A 19,640-nucleotide genomic window follows, 5' to 3' on the forward strand; every position below is an offset into this window, starting at 1 on the left:
GAAAGATGTTACAAACTTCTGAGCACAGAAATCCTGATCAGATACCTAACTCTTCTCCTCCCCGTTTGCAAGGAGAACAAACACAGCCTCTCTGGCCACGGGAGGGAGAATCAGTCAATAAAAAGCTCCAGCGGTAGGAGGGCTCTGTTGGTATGGCACGAAGTTGCTAAGGCGCTGTCCTGTCCTGTACGTCAAAGGTAACCTGAAGGCGGAAGCCAGGGCGTAGAAGCAGCCTGCCTTGGCGCTGGTAGCCACCCACTTTGGCCGCGCCCGTGTGAATGTCTCTTTCTCTCGCGGTACAGTCAGCGGCGAGGCAGCTAAGAAAGGCGTGTAATCTCCTATCTGCCTAGCACAGGGCGGGGTTCGGGCCACTCCCTGGCCAAGTACAAAGAAGGGGGGGGGGGAGAAGACAACCCTAATTAAAATGCTTGCTCTGAAGAGCCGCGGCAGGAGCCTCTCCTTCCTTGGTGTTGCTCCGCCCTTTTTATGAGCCAAGTCCTCCTGTGGACTGGAGGAGACACCCGGAGCCTGAACTAGTGTGAAAAAAAAAAGTGCGAGAAAAGAAAGTCGCGTCCTGCCGCCCATCCACTAGCACCACCGCGAGCCTCGCTGCAGCTACTGAGGCGGGCTGGGAGGCACCCACCTCCGCAACCTCACCTGGTCGCCGTCGCCTGCCGCTTAGTGCTGCGCGGTGCTTGCCCTAGCCGGGCCAATCCTTTTTCCCGCCAAGCCCCCCTTCAACCTGGACATGGCCTCGCTAGCAAGAGCCTCGTGCGTTCAACTTCTTATCGGTCTCCTGGTGAGTAGGATCCTGGGCAGGGGACGACCGTCTTCTGGAGAGGGGTGAGGGGACGGTACTACTGGAAGCAAATGACGTTCATCGGAGGCATATTTCAAAGCAGACCGAGGTATGTGCGGCAAGCGCTGGTCTAAGTAGAGGCCGTGCTTCGTCTGCTGCGGGGGAGACGCTGCCGAGAGCCCAGGGACGCTTTTTTCTTTCAAAGACTCCCACAGTCACGGCATAGGCTGACAGTGCTGGCACCTTCTAACTTACAAAGTGATGAAGAGTTCATAGGAATCCCCCCCCCCCTTCCGCACACATAAATACCGAAAGGGGGACAAGTCCGCCGCATTAAGCTGCAAAACTCCGAGGATCACGTGAGCTAATTTTTTTGCCTCCCCAAATGAGACAATATGGCTGGCTGCCTTTAAAGAGACTATCCTTTGCCTGTATACTCAGAAGCCCCTCCGCTTCTGCTTCGTGCTTGTTTAAGGGATACGGCTTCGAAGTTGCCAGACTTCGAGTCAGATTTCCTGGCGGCATAAGGAATGTTGTCGGGTTTACGCCCGGAATTAGGGTTCCAGGTCCCCCCTGGCTACCTGTGGGGGATGGGGGTGTAGTGTTGCCAGCTCCCGGTTGGGAAACTCATGGTGATTGGGGGATTGAGCTTGGGGAGGACAGGGATCTCTGTGCGGTACAATGCCATAGAGTCTACGCTCCAAAATAGCCATTTTCTCCAGGGAAACTGATATCTGTGGTCTGGACTTTGGAGATGAGCTGCAATTCCGGAGGATCCTCAGGTCCCACCTGGAGGCAGGCATCTCTAGCAGTAAAACAACCAGAATATAGAGGTGTGTATAAACTTCCATCCCACAATCAGCAGTGATGTTTGCCTGAATGAAATGAAACTTGCGGTGGGGCAAGGCCATCCTGTAGATAGAAGAGTAGTCTCTGTTTTTCTCACATTCTTCTACTTTGGCCTGAATGTCTGCAGTTGTTGATCTTTGAACCTGGCTTCTGTGGCTGAAGGGAAGGTTTTGTAAATTGTAGTGATAAGGTTGTAAAGAAATGCAGGATCGGACAAAAGTTTTATATGGTGATGTAGACATACAACTGAAATAAAATGTACATACTTTAAAATCTGTTTTGTCAAAGGTGAATGGTACCTATGTTCTTAATTAAGACAAAGTAAAGTAATGAGGAAATTTCTTTAACCAAATGGGGCATTAAACCTTAAGCTTAAAGCTCTGTCAAATGAAGGAAGGAAGGGCGAGTATAGACCAGGGGTGGCCTAACTTTTAGTTAACATAAGAGCCACATAGAATAAACATCAGATATTTGAGAGCTGCAAGACATGAACATCAGATGTTTGAGAGATTCAAGACAGGAAGGAAAGAAGGAAAGCAAATAGATGGGGGAAGGGAGGGAGAAATGGAAAGAAAGCAACTTTAAATGAATTCTCCAAGCCACTGTTCTTGGCTTGGCTTGGAGAAGTTATTGAAAGAGAGAAATGCCTTTTCCAGGTTGGCTGATGGGGTGGTGGAGGCTTCAAGAGCCTCACAATGTACATGAAAGAGCCACATGTGGCTCCTGAGCCACAATTTTGCCATTCCAGGTATATTTTATATTGTTGGACAAATACTTCCTCAATGTAATTTTTTTTGTTGAGCCTTAGAAAGAGGCAGGTAGTTGCTTGAAATTTGAGTTCCCCATTCTTTGAGTGACTCTCCTGATAATAATAGCTCCATTTACTTCCAAAGCCTTTCAGATTATTTATGTTAAGAGATGAATCTTGATTTTCAAAATCCAAATAATTAGTTAGAATAACGCAAATTTATCACATTTCAATTCTCAGTAGTAGTCTACTTACTTTTTATCTGTAATTATGAATAATCATCTGTTCATGAATGTTACATTGCCTGTATTTCCCTAACCTACCCCTTGAAAACAACAACCAACACATTTCTTGATAATGAAATGGCTAAACCATGACCGTAATAAGGTAGACTTCACTGAAATAACATTTCATAGCTGTTTATGGACATCTGGTTACCCTTAATAAAACATTCCAGTTTCTTCAGGCACATTGGTGGTTACTATGTTTGTTTGTATGTTCCTGCCGAAACTCAGGACCAGAGTTCAATTTATTCAGCATCAAATAATATTATTTAAATTACTTTTATTTGGCCTTGAGGTCTTTAATGTTCATACAGTGCAATGCTAAACAGAGTTACGCCCTTTTAAGTCTAAAGAAGGGTGTAACACTGTTCAGGATTACACTTAGTCAAAATGTACTTAATTTTAGATAAAATAAGTGATTCATTGAAATTACTTTAACAACTCAACAAACTTATTGATATGAATATAGATTTAATTGTAGTATATTCCAGGCATCAAGAATTGCACTTTGGGTAACTGAACTGTCAGAAAAGTTTGCTGTTAATTTACAAAACATAATGAAATATTTTTCCTAAGTTTCATTAAATAACTTTATAAAAAATGATGCTAAGTTTTAATGGGCTTTTCTGGTTATTTTATTTGATACATCAAAACTAGACTTATTCTGCTTGGCAACAAGAAAGAATTCTAAAAGGCATTACATAAGTTCTACCAAATGCATGTCTGACAAAATCCTTTTACTTCCATGGCTACATGAGGGAAGGGAAACCTAATCTAATGCTTTATATGGGAGACAGCATCTGATGCTTTATGGAAGGACTTGTAGCTGTGTGCATTTTTTCAACTCTGGTTCTAAAGCCTAAAACCACCAAACATTTTGGTTTCCTGAACGATCAATAGTACTTTTATTTTATAGATACAATTTGAGGACTTTTTCTGCTTTGATTTTAGTGTGTACTGCTACAAAGTGTATGGCATTGTAGTTCTACAGCAGTGACAGTATTTTAAGGGGGAGGGGGATGGGTGTTGAATACGCCTCTGCACTTACGTGCCTTACTTCACATTGTGGGCGATTCTGCACTCACCGTTTTCCGGGTGAAAAAACAGGTTTACAGTGAAGCAGGGCAAATCGCAGGTTTGCCTCGCGCCAAATGCCAGTGCGGAGCAACTGGTGCGAAATCTCCAGTTTGCTCCACCCAGAAAGGGAAGCCCACCCCGGAGAAAGGTGAGTGCGGAATCACCCCTGTCTTAGGGATTTCAGTTGAATTTTGCTCTGACTAAGCAGAGATGTTCACGGCCTTTACATGAAATAGTTCACAAGTAAGTTCTGCTGAAATCTCTGTGTCTGATCATAGAAACCATTTACAAATCAGGGTGTAAGCATGCTTAAATTCTATTTGAAATCAGATTTGTGAACATATCCCCTCTTCTTTTTAAGGATGCCAAATACTAACTTTCAGAAACCCTTGTTATTGTATACTGGTCTGTGCTTCACTGAAGAGGCTTCTAAAGGCTACTGTGTATGTTGTAATATAAGTTGCTTGCTACCTCTTTTTGGAACAACATAGGAGCTAGAATTGGGAATCTTATGCTCTAGAGATTCATGGATATTGAAAGCTTGTATTATATGCATGTGCTGAACTACATTTGGTATGCAAAGCACTATTATTATTACCAATAAGACTTAATTCTACTGGGACCTATTGCTTTCTTGCAATCAATGCTCTCTTAAAATAGTGAGCAATTATGCAACTGTACGGCCTGCTTGAAATCCTTTATTATGGAATTCAGTTGTATAGAGTTCAATAAGACGACTATTTATTAGTTTTAACTGGGTTAGTTTTAATTGTGGCTGCTCCTTTGCCTGCCATATTTCATTAAATTATACAAGGTGAATTTATTGCCACAGCTTTAATTCCAAGCCCATTCCTGATGCATGTATCAATCCTTGCAGTTCTAAACTTAGTTACTTACAGTAATAATACTGATGCAGAGGACTATACAAAAATGCAAGTATTTTGGTCCGTGAGCACTGACCCTTATATAGCCTTCCCCCCCCTCTGATGCAGCTTTTTACAGGGAGGCAACATAAGGGTGGTCTGCTCTCCACTCAGATGGGTGTTGCAAAACCTGCCCCTTCCTCACACCTCTCTATCCTGACAGATGCGGTGGAGTATCAGGTATATTAAACACTCAGCTAGAGGATATAGGGCAGCCAAGCAAGGCCATATTTTCTTTAAACTTTATAACATAATTTTTCTGAATCTGATTTGTCAGTATTCTCTCTTGTCCTACAGGAAAATGTAAAATACAACATGAAATATAGTTGAATGACATAATTTTGTTCTTCAAGGCAGTACTCACTGTATGACTATTCTGTAAAAATTAACAGCATTGTTGTATCACTGCCTTCTACAGTCCATGACTGCCTATATGAAAAATGAGTTTCAGTATGCAGTTCATGAAAACTGCTACATCAGCTCATTGACATATATATCAACGGACTGTACTAAATGATTATTAGTTTTCACAAAACAGTACAGTCTATATGGACTTCTACTGAAGTGGCTTACATTTGGATCTGAAACTGAAATAAGGTCAGACAGGAAACTTTAATAAATTGCAATCTTGAGTTCTTAGGGGCTGGCACTAGAGAAGCAACTCACATTCCTAATACTCACAAATCAGTATGTTTGCTTTGTTAGTATATCTTCCATTCCATGGTTCTGTGCTTTACTTGGGGTACAGTGGATGGCTCCATGAAAATGTCAACTCAGTGTGCTGCACTAGCACTGGTAAAAAAGACATGTTCTATGTTGAGGACTGTTGGGAGTACTGCCTTGGGCCCATCTTTCTCTCAATGTAATTTGTTCACAGGGTTGTTATTGTAATAAAATGGAGATGGCAAGAACAATGGTGTAAGTTTCTTCATGTCCCTAATGGGTAGAAAAGAGGGGGTATAAATATCTAACTAAATACAGTTCTGTGATACTGTCTCTTTAGAAGAAACCATGAGGAATGGATTGTGTTTTGAAATATAAAACTCGTGTCCTGTTTATAATCTCGCTGAAGACATGTTCAAATAATCAAACTGCAAGAAGTTTATGAAATTATCTATTAAGTCTAGAAAATGGATACAGCGAACTTAGAATCATAGAATCATAGAGTTGGAAGGGAAGGACTCCAGGGTCATCTAGTCCAACCCCTTGCTTAACAATGCTTTGTTTGTAATTTAATTACTGTTTTCCTTCCTATTTTTATATGTTTCATTTAAGTGTCATGTTTATACATTGGTTCTGGGCACATCAGGTCTGGACCCATTCCTATCCTGCTTCTGTCATGGGATGGAGATGGTATTGGCCACCCTCATAGACTATCTCTGCAAACAGCTGGACCAAGGCAGGTCGGCACTGCTGTTGATACTTGACCTTACAGCTGTGTTTGACATGGTCCACTATGATCTTTTGACTCACCACCTTGCTGATATAGGTCAGAGACTTGTAGTGACTCATTTCACTTCTCTGAGGTTGGTGACAGAGGGTTGCACTGGAAGAGAGGTTGTCAACTAGGCACCCATTGGTAGGTGGGCTTCCTCAGAGGGTAGTCTTCTCTAAGATGTTATTTAACATCTATATGCGCTCCCTCATCAACTGGTGTGGAGTTTTGGGCTGAGATGTCACCAGTATGCTGATGAAATTCAGCTATATCTGTTGATGGGTGGCCAGCCAGACACTGGTGCAGCAAACTTGGCTGAGGACTTGGAGGCTGTGGTGGGATGGTTGAAGCAGAACCAGCTGAGACTGAATCCTGCAAAATGAAGGTTCTGTGGGTGGAAAGGGGAGAATTCAGGGTTTGGGTGCCATCTCCCAGCTCTCGATGGTGTGCCCTTGATGCCAGCATCAACTGTCAAGAGTCTGGGTGTGATTCTGGATGCCTCCTTATCAGTCGAAGACCGGGTCACAAATGTTGCCAGACTGCCATTTTACCAACTTCACGAAGTCCGGCAACTGGCCCCATATCTGTCTCACCCTGACCTAGCTGCAGGAATCTAGGTAGCAGTCACCTCCAGATTGGAATACTCTGTGTGTAGGACTATCCCTGAGTCTGACCAGGGAATTCCATCTGGTCCAGAATGCAACAGTGCGAGTCCTCATGGGGATTCCACATGTGGCACATATTCAACCCATTCTTTTTGAGCTGCACTGGTTCCCAGTGGAGTACTGGATCAGATTCTAGGTAATGGTATTAACCTTTAAGGGCCTTAATGGTCAGAGACCCACGTATCTTTGCGACCACCTCACTTGGTATACTCCCTAAAGAGCATTACGCTCAATTGATAAGAACTTGTTGGTAGTCCCTGGCTCAAGAGACATCTGGTTGTCCTCAACCAGGCCCAGGGCATTTTTGGCCGTTGCCCCAACCTGGTGGAACTCTCTGCCAAATAACATCCATGCCCTGTGGGACTTAATGAGTTCCACAGGGCATTCAAGGCAGAGGTGGTTCAGGTGTTTGGCTGAGGGTGACAGCAACAGCTTCTGTCTGAATGGAACTCCTGTTTCTTGTGCCTTCACTCCATGAGGCAGTGGTATATTTTTAGCTGTTTCATCACCATCTTGTTGGTTATAAGTTATTTATTCTTGTAATATGGCAGGGTTCTAAAATATGATTTATTACCTGTCTGGCTGTCTGTTTTATATTGATGTGCACTGCCCTGAGCCCTGTTTCACAGGGAAGGTAAAAAAGGTAAAGGTAGTCTCCTGTGCAAGCACTGAGTTGTTACCGACCAATGGGGTGATGTCACATCATGACGTTTTCTTGGCAGACTTTCTATTATGGGGTGGTTTGCCATTGCCTTTCCCAGTCATCTACATTTTACCCCCAGCAAGCTGGGTACTCATTTTACCAACCTCAGAAGGATGGAAGGCTGAGTCAACCTTGAGTGGGCTACCTGAACACAGCTTCTGCTGGGATTGAACTCAGGTTGCGAGCAGAGCTTGGGCTGCAGTACTGCAGTTTATCACTCTGCGCCACGGGGTTCATTCCACAGGGAAGGGTGGTTTAAAAATCATTCATATATATGTGTGTGTGTATATATATGTGTGGGTGTGTGTAATTAATAATGGGAACGATACACTGAAGAACCATACAGAAAAGAGAAAATGATTACAGATTCCTTCCAAGAAGAATCTTTTGAAGAAGAAGCTACAGTTTTAGAAAGTGAAGTGAAAGCTGCATTGAAAACAACTGGAAGAAGCAAATCACCAGTACATGGACTATCAATAGAACTATTTCAAGTCACAGAGCCCATCAAAATCTTAACAATGGCCCACAAACTAGAAACACTCAATTTACATTCCAGTTTTTTTAAAAAAAGGTGTCAAAGACTGCAGTAACTATTGGATGATCATATTAATTTATCTTGCAAGTAAAGTGATGCTTATAATCTAACAACAACAACCATTATCATATATGGAACAAGAAATTTCAGATATTCAAGCTGAATTCAGAAAAGGAAGAGGTACTAGAGAACATAATAAAAGTCTGTGGTGGTTACTGGAGCATATGAGAGAATTTCTGAAGAAAATCAGCTTGTCTTTCATAGATTACAGTAAAAAAGACTGTGTGAACTGTGAAATACTGTGGTTGGTTTTAAAATAAACTGCTTTGCCACAGAGTCTGATTGGTTTTTTGTATTTTTCATGTGTGTGTCTGCACATGGAAGTCATGTCAAACTCTGGTGACTGACCCGTACTGGGGGTCTGGATGATGTTCAAGGAGGTGGCTGAATAAGCCTGCTCCACCTCCTGATTGGTATTTAAAGGACAGTCTCCCATCCAAGTATTAATCACAGTTGACCCTGCTCATCTTCCAAGTTCTGATGAGATTGGGCTTGCCTGGGCTATCCGGGTTGGGGGCAGCATCTGCTTGTTTGATGTGCAGGCTATACTCTGGACAAGAAGTTAGTGTGAGGACAGAATATGGAGAAACAAAATTTACAATTAGTGTCAGATAAGGATGCATTTTATCTTTCTCTCTGTTCAGTCTATATGCAGAACATATCACAAGGAATGCTGAATTTGATTTAGATGAAGGTAGAGTGAAAAATTGATGGAAGGAACCTTAATGGTTTGAGATATGCATTTGACACTATATTGCTGGCAGGGAATAGTGAAGACTTGGAACAACTACTGATAAAGGCTAAAGCAGGATTTCAACTGAACATCAAAAGACAAAAGTAATGACTACTGAGGTATTAGACAAATTTAAGGCTGAAAATGAAGAAGTTGAAATTGCTCAAGATTTTCTGTTCCTTGGCTGCATCATTAACCAAGAAATCAGACAGGGAGACTGAGACTGGGAACGCTAGCCATGAAGAACATATGAAGCTACCTTCTACTGAATCAGACTCTCCTTCAAAGTCAGTCTTGTCTACTCAGACTGGCAGCGGCTCTCCAGGGTCTCAAGCTGAGGTTTTTCACACCTCCTTGCTTGGACCCTTTTTAGTTGGAGATGCCGGGGATTGAACCTGGGACCTTCTGCTTACCAAGCAGATGCTCTGCCACTGAGCCACCATCTCTCCCTGAAAATATTCTAAAACAGGGGTGTCAAATTCATTTGTTATGAGGGACGGATCTGACATAAATGAGTCCTTGTCAGACCAGGCCATGTGCATAATAAAATGTAATGCCAAGTAGCAGAGATATAAACTTTATAAGGGAAACAAACACAAAGGTTTTTAAAAAACCCTTAAAATAAAATTTGCTTAAAGTATTAGCACTTTTGCAATATTGTGGTATCAAAACAAGCTCTCCCTCCCTCCTGCTTCCTCCCCAAGAGAGAAGCCTCAGTCAGTGGGAAAAACAGAGGCTTTGCTCTGTAGTTTCTGCCAAAGCAAGATAACATAAGAGTAGCCATGTTGGATCAGGCCAATGGCCCATCCAGTCCAACACTCTGTGTCACACAGTGGCCAAAAAAAAAAAATTACACACACACACTGTGGCTAATAGCCACTGATGGACCTCTGCTCCATATTTTTATGTGACACAGGAAAAAGTGAGAGTAGGAAGCAGACTTGCTTGCAGGCCTGATCCAGCCCCCGGACTGCATGTTTAACACCCTGTTCCAAAGTGTAAGCAGGGCTTTTTCCCCCCTGGGGGAACACAGCAGAATGGAGTTCTGGAACCTCTTCGTGGAAACAGAATTCTCAAAAAATGTTTAAAAGTTATGAGGGGCATCTGTGTGTTTCTCCTTTATTTTCCTCTTGAGGGTTCCAGCACCTCTTTTTCTAGAAAAAAAAGCCCTGAGTGACTAAGTTAATTCATGCCATAATATTTCCCTTTTCTATGTAAGGGTATGAAAGCTGGACAGTGAAGAAAGCTGTCACACAGCAGGGGACCAGGAAGGGCTTTCTAGTGGCTGCCACCACTCTGGTAAGGGTCTGATGGGGGGGGGGAGCAGAGCACCCACCCAACCCCTGTATTCCTTATGAACAGATACCTTTTAACTGGGATCAAAGAGACGTGAGGACCCAGGCAGTTTAACAACAAGAAGTTTAATATAAGTGCTCTAGAACAACAAGTGGGTAGTAAAATATTAGTGCAACAGTGAAATAAGAAACAAGTAAAAGTTGGTGTAAATAAATAAGAGTCCTGATGCATCTGACTAGATGTTTCCTTTAATAAGTCAAACCAATTCACTCATCTTCCCTGGATGAGGGATCTCTCTATATCTGCAGCCTCCTCCAGTCCAGCCTCAGCAAAGAGAACAAACTTATCTTTCTAGCTGAGCCTATTTATGCTTTCCTCCCAGGTCCCACTCTTTCTGGACTAGTTTTCCCTCCAAAACTCTGCTACCCAATCAGAGGGACACAAGGGATCCTGGAAGATGTAGGCCCCTGTATCTACTCCTAGACGGGCTTCTCCCTGTCCTTGTAGGCTGCACTAGGCCTCAGATCATGACAAAAGTTGACAGGAAGAAAGTTGATTCATTTGAAATCTGTTGTTGAAGGAAAGCTCTATGAATACTGTGGACTGCCAAAAAGACAAATAAGTGGCTTGTAGATCAAATCAAGCCTGCACTCTCCCTAGAGGCTAAAATGACCAAACTGAGGCTATTGTACTTTAGTCATATTATGAGAAGACTGGAATCACTGGAAAATACAATAATGCTAGGAAAAACTGAAGCAGCAGAAACAGAAGAAGACACAACATGAGATGGATTGACTCAATAAAGGAAGCCATGGCCCTCATTTTGCAAGACCTGAAAATGTAATGATAGGATGTTTTGGGGACCATTAAATTCATAGGGCTGCCATAGTCAGGAGATGAAATCAGGCTTGCCTGGGCTATAATGTCCAAATGGGGTGTACTCACTTTTGTTGCCAGCAGTTTAGACATTAATGGCTGTGTGTTGCGTAATTCTGAGGGGACAGCACATTTACACAGTTATACAAGCTGTAGACTCACTACTTTACATTGTACCCGTGTCATTTCTACAGTGTTGTCACATGAAAAGATATACTTAAATATTTACAAAATGTGAGGGAGTGTACTCACTTCTGTGACATACTGTATCTGAATCAGGACCCCTGAAGAGTTAATTCTTCACAGAACCTGAGAACCTTGAGTGTCAGGCTGTTCCAAGAGATCTGATTGGTTAGCATCAGCTGAGTAGAGAGGTCTTGAACTGGATGTTGAGGACAATTCAGTTTGGTTTCAGCCCTAGCTGAGAAGAGTTGAGTACTGACAGATTCAGAATTCAGCTCTGACTGAGACCAGTTTAGCGCAAACAGGAGAACTGGGCAAAAGTTGACAAGAAAGTTTGGAAAATATGCAAAAACTCCCATTTGGGCCAAGGAAAGGGGATAGATATTCTAGTGAGAGAGGCATTTCCCTGCTTGGTTAAACAGAGAGTTAGCTTTGAAGAGTGCAGAGAGTCCTGGTCTTGTGTGGTTAGAAACTGCCTTTAGTGAACTCAATACTGGCATTCTAAGAGAAGGGGTTTGGGTATTGGAAAGAGTGTACCAACCTTTTGGAAATCAAAAGAGTCAGAGGAATATTAAAAGAAAGTGTACTAGAGTGTTTGGGAAAACACTGGAACAAAAGCCTCTCAACTAGGCTTCCCAACCCTCCCGCCCTGGCGGGGGACCCCAGGATTTCCACCCTCTTCCCCCGCTCCCCAAAAAACCGGAAGCGGGGGAGGGGGGGAAACAACGCCGGGGTGCCCCCCTTTCCCCTCTCCTAAGACTTCACAGGGACAGTTGACCCTTACAGGGGCAGCGGCAGCCCGTCCCTGATTGGATGGGGGTATGGCAAAAGGGGGGCGGGGAGAAACCACGCAGGAAAAGATGCTCGCCTCACCAAGCCTCGCCTCTGCGGCGCGAGGCGCTCCCCGGCCCCACCTACTAAATCGCCGCTCTCTTTTCCACCTCCCTCCGCCGGCGCCACCTCCTCTCAGCGACTGGAGCGCGAGGAAGGGAAGGGGGGGAGAGAGAGGAGAGCGTTCCCAACCCTGCCTGATGGACATTTTGACGGTAAGAGAGATCCTGCTCCACAAGGATTGTTTGCTCTCCCTGCCGCCGCGAGGTTCTTTCGCCTCCGTCTCCCTGCGGCAACAAAGCTGGATGGCCGGTAGGAGTGGCTAGGGTGAGGGGAGCCCCCTTTCTCGTGGTGGTGGCATGGGGGAAGTGTCCCTTTAAATGTGAGGGCCAGAACTCCCTTGGAGTTCAATTCTGCTTATCACACCCTTGCTCCTGGCTCCGCCCCCAATGTCTCCTGGCTCCACCCCCAAAGCCCCCAGATATTTCTTTAATTGGACTTGGCAACCCTACTCTCAACATAAAAATTTTAAATAACTGTGAATAGTGTAAGAAACTTTAATTAGCTTGAAACATAAGTGCTAAAGTCTATGCATGTACTGTTTTTACCTCAGAGTTATCTATATTGAAATACCTCAGAAATTTTCAACTGCTGATTTCACGTGACCTTCCCCCTCTATGTTGAATAAAATATTTAGTTAATTTTGAATTTCAAAACATCTCAGGTGCCATTTTCAGTGGTTTAAGTTAAAGGGTGATCCCAATCCTTCCCTCAGGCTCCTGGGCTGAGCCAGCAGTAAAATATGAAACTGAGACTGGGTGGGACAGCCAGAGTTCTTCACAAAAAAAGAAAACAGACCACAAGGGCTGTTCAGTCAGAAAGGCTAATAGAAATGGAGGGAAAATCTTGCCTCTGAGGAAGGGAAATGGATGGCGGGGGGGCGGGGAAGCATCATATTGTTGAAAATTGATTTTAATGTTTTTGATTGTTCTTCCTTTGGGGATCTACGTTGGGTAGAAAGCAATTAGAAAAATGTTTTAAATAATACATTTCAAAAATATTATCAAACATAATTGGTAGTGAGACATGGATGCACACATGTATTTTTGCTGAAACGTGATACTATATTTGTTATTTACTTAGAAAAAAATCAAAATATATTTTAATTTCTTCTTTCCCCTTAGGTACTAAATTTATTTTGTGAAGCTTGCAAGAAACAGACTTTTAATCTGCCTTCCAGAATAGAAGCAGGGACATTAATTGGCAAAGGTGAGAAACTGCAAGAATACTAGTGTTGCTAACTATTGGAGAAAAAAATGTCACGTACCTTTAATAGAGGATTAAATGCCATAAAAAGCTTCAGTCACCCATTTCTACACATTAAGTCTCTCTTGAAGCAAAAGGACAATTTTTTCCAAGTCTTTTTGGCACTCCTAAAGAAGACATTAAAGTGTTGGTGTTGTTTTTACAGCAATATTTTCTATTTTTGCCATAACAGTGCAATCCACAGTGCCATAAACAGTGCACCCATAGAGTGCTTGTGAATGGTTCCTCATCCTCTTGGAGAGGAGTGGCAAGTGGAGTGCCTCAAGGATCTGTCCTGGGATCTGTTTTGTTCAACATCTTTATAAATGATTTGGATGAAGGAATAGAGGGAATGCTTATTAAATTTGCTGGTGATACTAAATTGCAAACACAGAAGAAGACAGAAACAGGATACAGGATGACCTTGACAGGCTGGAAAACTGGGCTAAGTCAATAAAATGAATTTTAACAGGGATAAATGTAAAGTTCTGCATTTAGGTAGGAAAAATCCCATGTATGGTTATAGGATGCGGGAGACTTGTTTTAGCAGTAGTATGTGCGAAAAGGATCTAGGGGTCTTAGTGGATCATACGCTGAACATGAGTCAACAATGTGATGCGGTGGCTAAAAAAGCAAATGCAATTTTGGGCTGTATCAACAAGTATAGTGTCCAGATCACGTGATGTGATGGTATCGCTTTACTCTTCTCTGGTAAGACCTCACCTGAAGTATTGTGTTCAGTTTTGGGCACCACATTTTAAGAAAGATATAGACAAGCTGGAACAGGTCCTGAGGAGGGTGACGAAGATGGTGAGGGGTCTGGAGACCAAGTCCTATGAAGAAAGGTTGAAGGAGCTGGGGATGTTTAGCCTGGAGAGGAGGCAGCTGGAAGGTGATATGATCACCATCTTCAAGTACTTGAAGGGCTATCATCTAGAAGATGGTGTGGAATTGTTTTCTGTGGCCCCGGAAGGTAGGACCAGAACCAACGGGTTGAAATTAAATCAAAAGAGTTTTCGGCTCAACATTAGTAAGAACTTCCTGACCGTTAGAGCGATTCCTCAGTGGAACAGGCTTCCTCAGGAGGCTAGATGGCCATCTGACAGCAATGAAGATTCTGTGAATTTAGGGGGAGGTGTTTGTGAGTTTCCTGCATTGTGCAGGGGGTTGGACTAGATGACCCTAGAGGTCCCTTCCAACTCTATGATTCTATGAATTGTAAGCAGAATTACTGTCTTCTAAACTACTTTAGATACACAGCTGTTAAGGACTGCACTGCAAATGTGGAAGACATGAGCAAGCTGTAGTCTCCCCCCCCACCTGGCCATGATTCAAAAAAGACGAAAAACACACCACCAACAACAGTCACCTTACTCATGAGCAGATTAAAAAATTACTAATTAGTTTTAGGATTTTGTCCCTAATTGTTATAAGTGTGGAAAGGTATTATTTGATTAACTATTCAGCTGGATTTCTAGCCTGCCTTCTGGGGGTAGGAAATATGAATCAGATTGGTATCAGGGGGCTAAATTTATGAAATAAATGAGGTTTAAAGCATTCATAGCTGTATGGTCAGACAAAACAAGGTATGGACCGTCCTTGATCTCGCACTAGTAGCAAATATGCTATTTGTATCACAATATACTATAAGGAATTAACAACTGACATGTTCAGTGCATAGGCTTCAAAAATTTCTTAGATTTTCAAATATAGATGCTAGATTTAAATGGCAGTTCGAAGCAAGTTTACTGGCTGCTAAATATTCAGTGAACACTGAAAATATAAAACTGAACAAATTTAATGTATAGCCTTATCTTGTGATGTACTATGCTACCAATACATTATAATCTTGGGGCATAGCTAGTGGCGGCTCCCATGTAATGTCACAATGTCTGATGCTGTGCCAATACTATAACAAGTTTACTGTGGCCTTTCAAGAATGTATACAGCTTCAAATCTTTAGGTATGATCTCCTAGTTTTGTTTCTAGGCAGAAAAATTAAGAATGATTAGTAGCCATTGTTGATTATTATTTGTGTATTATTTCACTTTCTTTTTTCAATTTTTCTTACAGTAAATTTGACATGTCTCAGCACTTCAGACCTGATCAGTTCAAGTGATCCTAACTTCATAATTAAAGATGATGGTTCTTTGTTGGCAGCAAATGCCATTTCATTGCATTCTACTGGCATAAAATTTACCGTGTTGCTTAAGGACACACAAAAACATGTACAAAAGAAAGTGCCTATCATTTTGCGATCTTCTCGGGGAAAGGTAAGGGGTACTCATTTATATAAAAATACATTTCAGGTACATTTCAGGTATATTCCTCAGCAAGCAAAACTCTTAATGTTATGTGTGCTGCTGTTGGAGCAACTATAATCTTCCTGATTCACACACAAATTTAAGTATGGTATCTTGGAAGAAACAAGTTTATCTCATTGACTTCAGTGCAGTTTAAGTAATTCATTGTACAATGAGACTAGATATTTCATGAGCCATATGGCATTTGTGGTGGGAGGGAAATAGTTTTTAATCTCCTCCTTTCTCCACAGTAACATCTAGGGAAGTGAAACATGTGACACAACATGACAGCATTATACTTCTAAGTTTGCTCACTTCTGCAAACAGCAGCCCAATGAAATGGAGTGGGAGCAGAGAAACTCCATATGATGCAACATCACTGTGCTGTTTTGTAATACCAGACATTATGAGGGAGAGAAGTAGTAACACAGGTCAGGTTTGCGCATTTTAACAGCAGCGACACAGCTTTAGTATTGTGTTATTCTGATGTTAATAGATATGTGTCTCAAGATACGTCATCAGAAGATATGGTTAGGGTGTATAGCTTTAGCACCAACTTCCAAGTAGGGAATTTCTTTCCAGTTACAGTGGATGTAAAGAAGAATGATGCTCTTTTCCAAAAGTATTAAAATACTAGGAAAAATGATATTTTGGACCGTGAGTGCTATGCCAAAATATTGCAATTCAAGAAGAAGAAAATGATAAATGATCAAGTGGTAGAAGAAGCTGACAGAAATAGAATAGATGAAAAAAAATGGGAATATAACCAAACAAACACACATGTTGTTAGAATGTTGTATTGATATTTCTGTCTTCTAAAATTCAGGTCTCTGAAAAAGGAGAGACTGTTCTTAGAAGAAGTAAACGAAGATGGGCTCCTGTTCCAACTACTATAATGGAAAACTCTCTGGGACCTTTTCCAATGCAAATTCAGCAGGTAGCTTTTACACATTACACTAAAAAGTCTTTATTATTTTACTTGTAAGCATACGTTCTATGAAGAATATGACCTAAGTAAGCTATTATCATAGGATAACAAATAGAGATTACTTTGGTTTGAGTAAAAAAAAAGCATGACTAATCCAGTATGTACTTATTTATAGATCCAGTGTATAATGTGTGTTGATCATACTCAAAGAGGAACTTATAGGAAAGCTCTGCATGCTGTAGTTACACCTATAACTTGATTTCCTTTCCAACAGAAGATGAATTATGGATCAGAATAAAAAGAGTCTCAAACTCATTGTAGAAGTGATCATGAACCAGAATTGCTGCTGTTCTTACATTCTGCTTCTAAATAGAGTACAGTTCTAAAACCCCTTCCTGGAAGTAAGCCCAATGACTAGACCTTAGGATTCTGAGTGGAATTGCTTAGATTAGCAATGATAGTGTGTTACCATTTTATAAGATTTTTATTATTTTAATTTTAACGGAAAATATAATACAAGAAATACTTATTTAGCAAATTACATCACCCAGAGTCCTGCAGTAGCAGCAGGGATTGGACCATCCATAAATTCAAATAAATAAATAAATAAAATATATCAAATTGCAATGACACCTTATAAATACTTACCCTTGAAACAAGCAGCGTAAGGGCGCCTTCTGTGTAATATATTTCCGATCATAATCAGCTAAATTTGATCTCTAACACCATTTATATACATTTCCATCTGGCTTGATCCTGTCCCAAAATAGGATGAATACTGCTAATTCTGGATGAATAAATATTGTGAACCTTTTGTTATGGAGGTATTTATATGCTGTCATCTTATCTATAGGGTTGCCTGGCAACCAGTAAGAGACCAGAGGGGATGGGACATGGGATGTTGGTGTTAGTTTGATATCGCTTTTGGGGAAAGCTGGCAAGTGATGTGAAGCCTCCATCAGAATCACTGAGAATAACTTCTGGTGATTCCTAGAGAGGACTGACTTCATGTCCAGGGGAAAACAGGAGCTGGGTATGGGACTAGAAGACCTACTTATCTGTCAACATGATGAACCAAAATTTCTTAAATCAACTATACCATTGGCAAGGTTTTCTGCTTCCGTCCCCCAACCCCAAGATTAACTTTGCATATTACATCTTTTCTCTAAATGGATTTTACAAAAGCAATAGTAACGAATACCTTCTCACAAATAAATACATCATTTGGCCTGTGATTTTACTTGGGACAAAACTCTACTAGAACAAAGAGGGCTTATTTCCATTTGTCTGCTAAGTAGAATGTACCAAATGGAAGTAATCCCTCTTTGTTTTAGTAGAACTTTCCTCCAAGTAAGATTACATACCAAATAAAATATTCAAAATGTTTCTAATAAGAAAGTTTTATACCCATATATTTTCATGAGATCTACAGGCTTTAAGCTAATTTTAGAGGCAAAAATGTTGAGAAAGATACCCATTTTCAAGTTGTTTAATGTAAGTTGAGTGGTAGTGATTTTCTTGTGTTTCATTTATCCTTCTCTTTATAGCTGTCGTCTGATACAGCCCAGAGGTACAATATCACCTATTCTATAAGTGGTCCTGGTGTTGACCAACCACCAATGAATTTTTTTTACATTGAGAAAGAAACAGGAAATCTCTTTGCTACATGCCCAATAGATCGGGAAGAATATCCAGAATTTAAGGTATGAATACTAACTCTGTGGATTTTTAAAATTATAACTTGTAATTAAATGCTTTAGTGTTATAATGTCTGTTTACTCTAAAACACACCATTCTATACATAGAATGGTGTGTTTTAGACAAATAATCAGTCATGTTTATTGCTATTCATATTCATTTTGGATAGCAGAAGAACAGCGATGATCTCCGCTCATGAAAGCCACTGTGGCATAGTGGGTAAAGTGCTGGACTAGTACCTGAGAGACCCAGGCTAAAATCTTCTCTCTGCTATGGTAGCTCAGTGATAACCTTGGTCCAGTTGCTCTTTCCCAGGCTAAACTACCTCACAGGACTGTCGTAAGAATAAAGCAGGGTATGGCAGAACAACATTGTAAAGTGCATTTAGATCCCCTTGAGGGTAAAAAAGGTAAAGGTAGTCCCCTGTGCAAGCACCAGTCATTTCTGATTCTGGGGCGAAGTTGCATCATGACTTTTTCACGGCAGACCTTTTACAGAGTGGTTTGCCATTGCCTTCCCCAGTCATCTACACTTTTCCCCCAGCAAGCTGGGTACTCACTTTACCGATCTCGGAAAGATCGAAGGCTGAGTCAACCTTGAGCCTGCTACCTGAACCCAGCTTCCGCTGGGATCAAACTCAGGTCATAAGCAGAGAGCTCAGACTGCAGTACTGCAGCTTTACCACTCTGCGCCACAGAGCTCTTAAAGGGTAAAAGTGGAGTATAGATATATAAGTAAAAGTTTACTGCTACCACTAACCACTGATTCTTCTGGTATAGTGAACCAAAATTTTATTTGGTAGATAAAACTGATGTATGCTTTGATACTGAAAAAAAATGAATCAAATGAGGCTTTTTGGTCAAACATAAAAATGCAATTGTTAGTTTAATAAGCCTATATAAATGCTGCCAGTGGTAAGCAAGCAAGTATAAAAAGTAACCACAATGGAGTTAAAGAGCAAGAAGTGCATTGCTTGCTATGACTTTCACTGTTCTAATAAAACTATCTGGTGGAAAACAAAGCACCTCAGCGTGGCAAGTAACAAAAAATACTTTCTTTTTTTTGTACAGATAATTTGCTATGCATGGTCATCTGATGGCTACACCCCAGAGGTACCACTTGTGCATGTAATACGAATAGAAGATGACAATGACAACCCTCCAGTTTTTGACCCAGCTGTCTGTACTTTTTCTGTTTTTGAAAACAGTAGATCTGGTAAAGAGATAGTTTTTCATTATAAAATACTAAAATAATATTCCTGTTTTTGCTTATATTCAATGTTTGAAATGATTAAGTCAATGTGGGATAACTATAGAGTTTATTGGTACTTCTACAGTGTTATCTGCACTTAAAAGTGGCAAGTTAGAAATTTAAATTTTGAGTCATCAGGAGAAAGGTGGGTTTCTAAG

At 41.3% G+C, this 19,640-nt stretch overlaps 1 protein-coding gene across 1 annotated transcript in view; it reads left to right on the plus strand.

Annotated features, from left to right (window-relative positions):
* Positions 1–204: 204 nt before the first annotated feature.
* The window catches only part of LOC132575253 (desmocollin-1-like), a 40,925-nt gene continuing 21,489 nt past the window's right edge, over positions 205–19,640 (plus strand). Inside the window, exons 1-6 of the mRNA XM_060243860.1 lie at positions 205–799; positions 13,182–13,266; positions 15,376–15,575; positions 16,432–16,542; positions 18,081–18,236; positions 19,302–19,446. Coding sequence (XP_060099843.1) covers positions 749–799; positions 13,182–13,266; positions 15,376–15,575; positions 16,432–16,542; positions 18,081–18,236; positions 19,302–19,446 — 748 coding nt within the window. The 5' untranslated portion in view covers positions 205–748. The remainder of the gene's footprint in view (positions 800–13,181; positions 13,267–15,375; positions 15,576–16,431; positions 16,543–18,080; positions 18,237–19,301; positions 19,447–19,640) is intronic.

Source organism: Heteronotia binoei, chromosome 7, assembly GCF_032191835.1.
Source record: "Heteronotia binoei isolate CCM8104 ecotype False Entrance Well chromosome 7, APGP_CSIRO_Hbin_v1, whole genome shotgun sequence".
Lineage (NCBI taxonomy): Eukaryota > Metazoa > Chordata > Lepidosauria > Squamata > Gekkonidae > Heteronotia > Heteronotia binoei.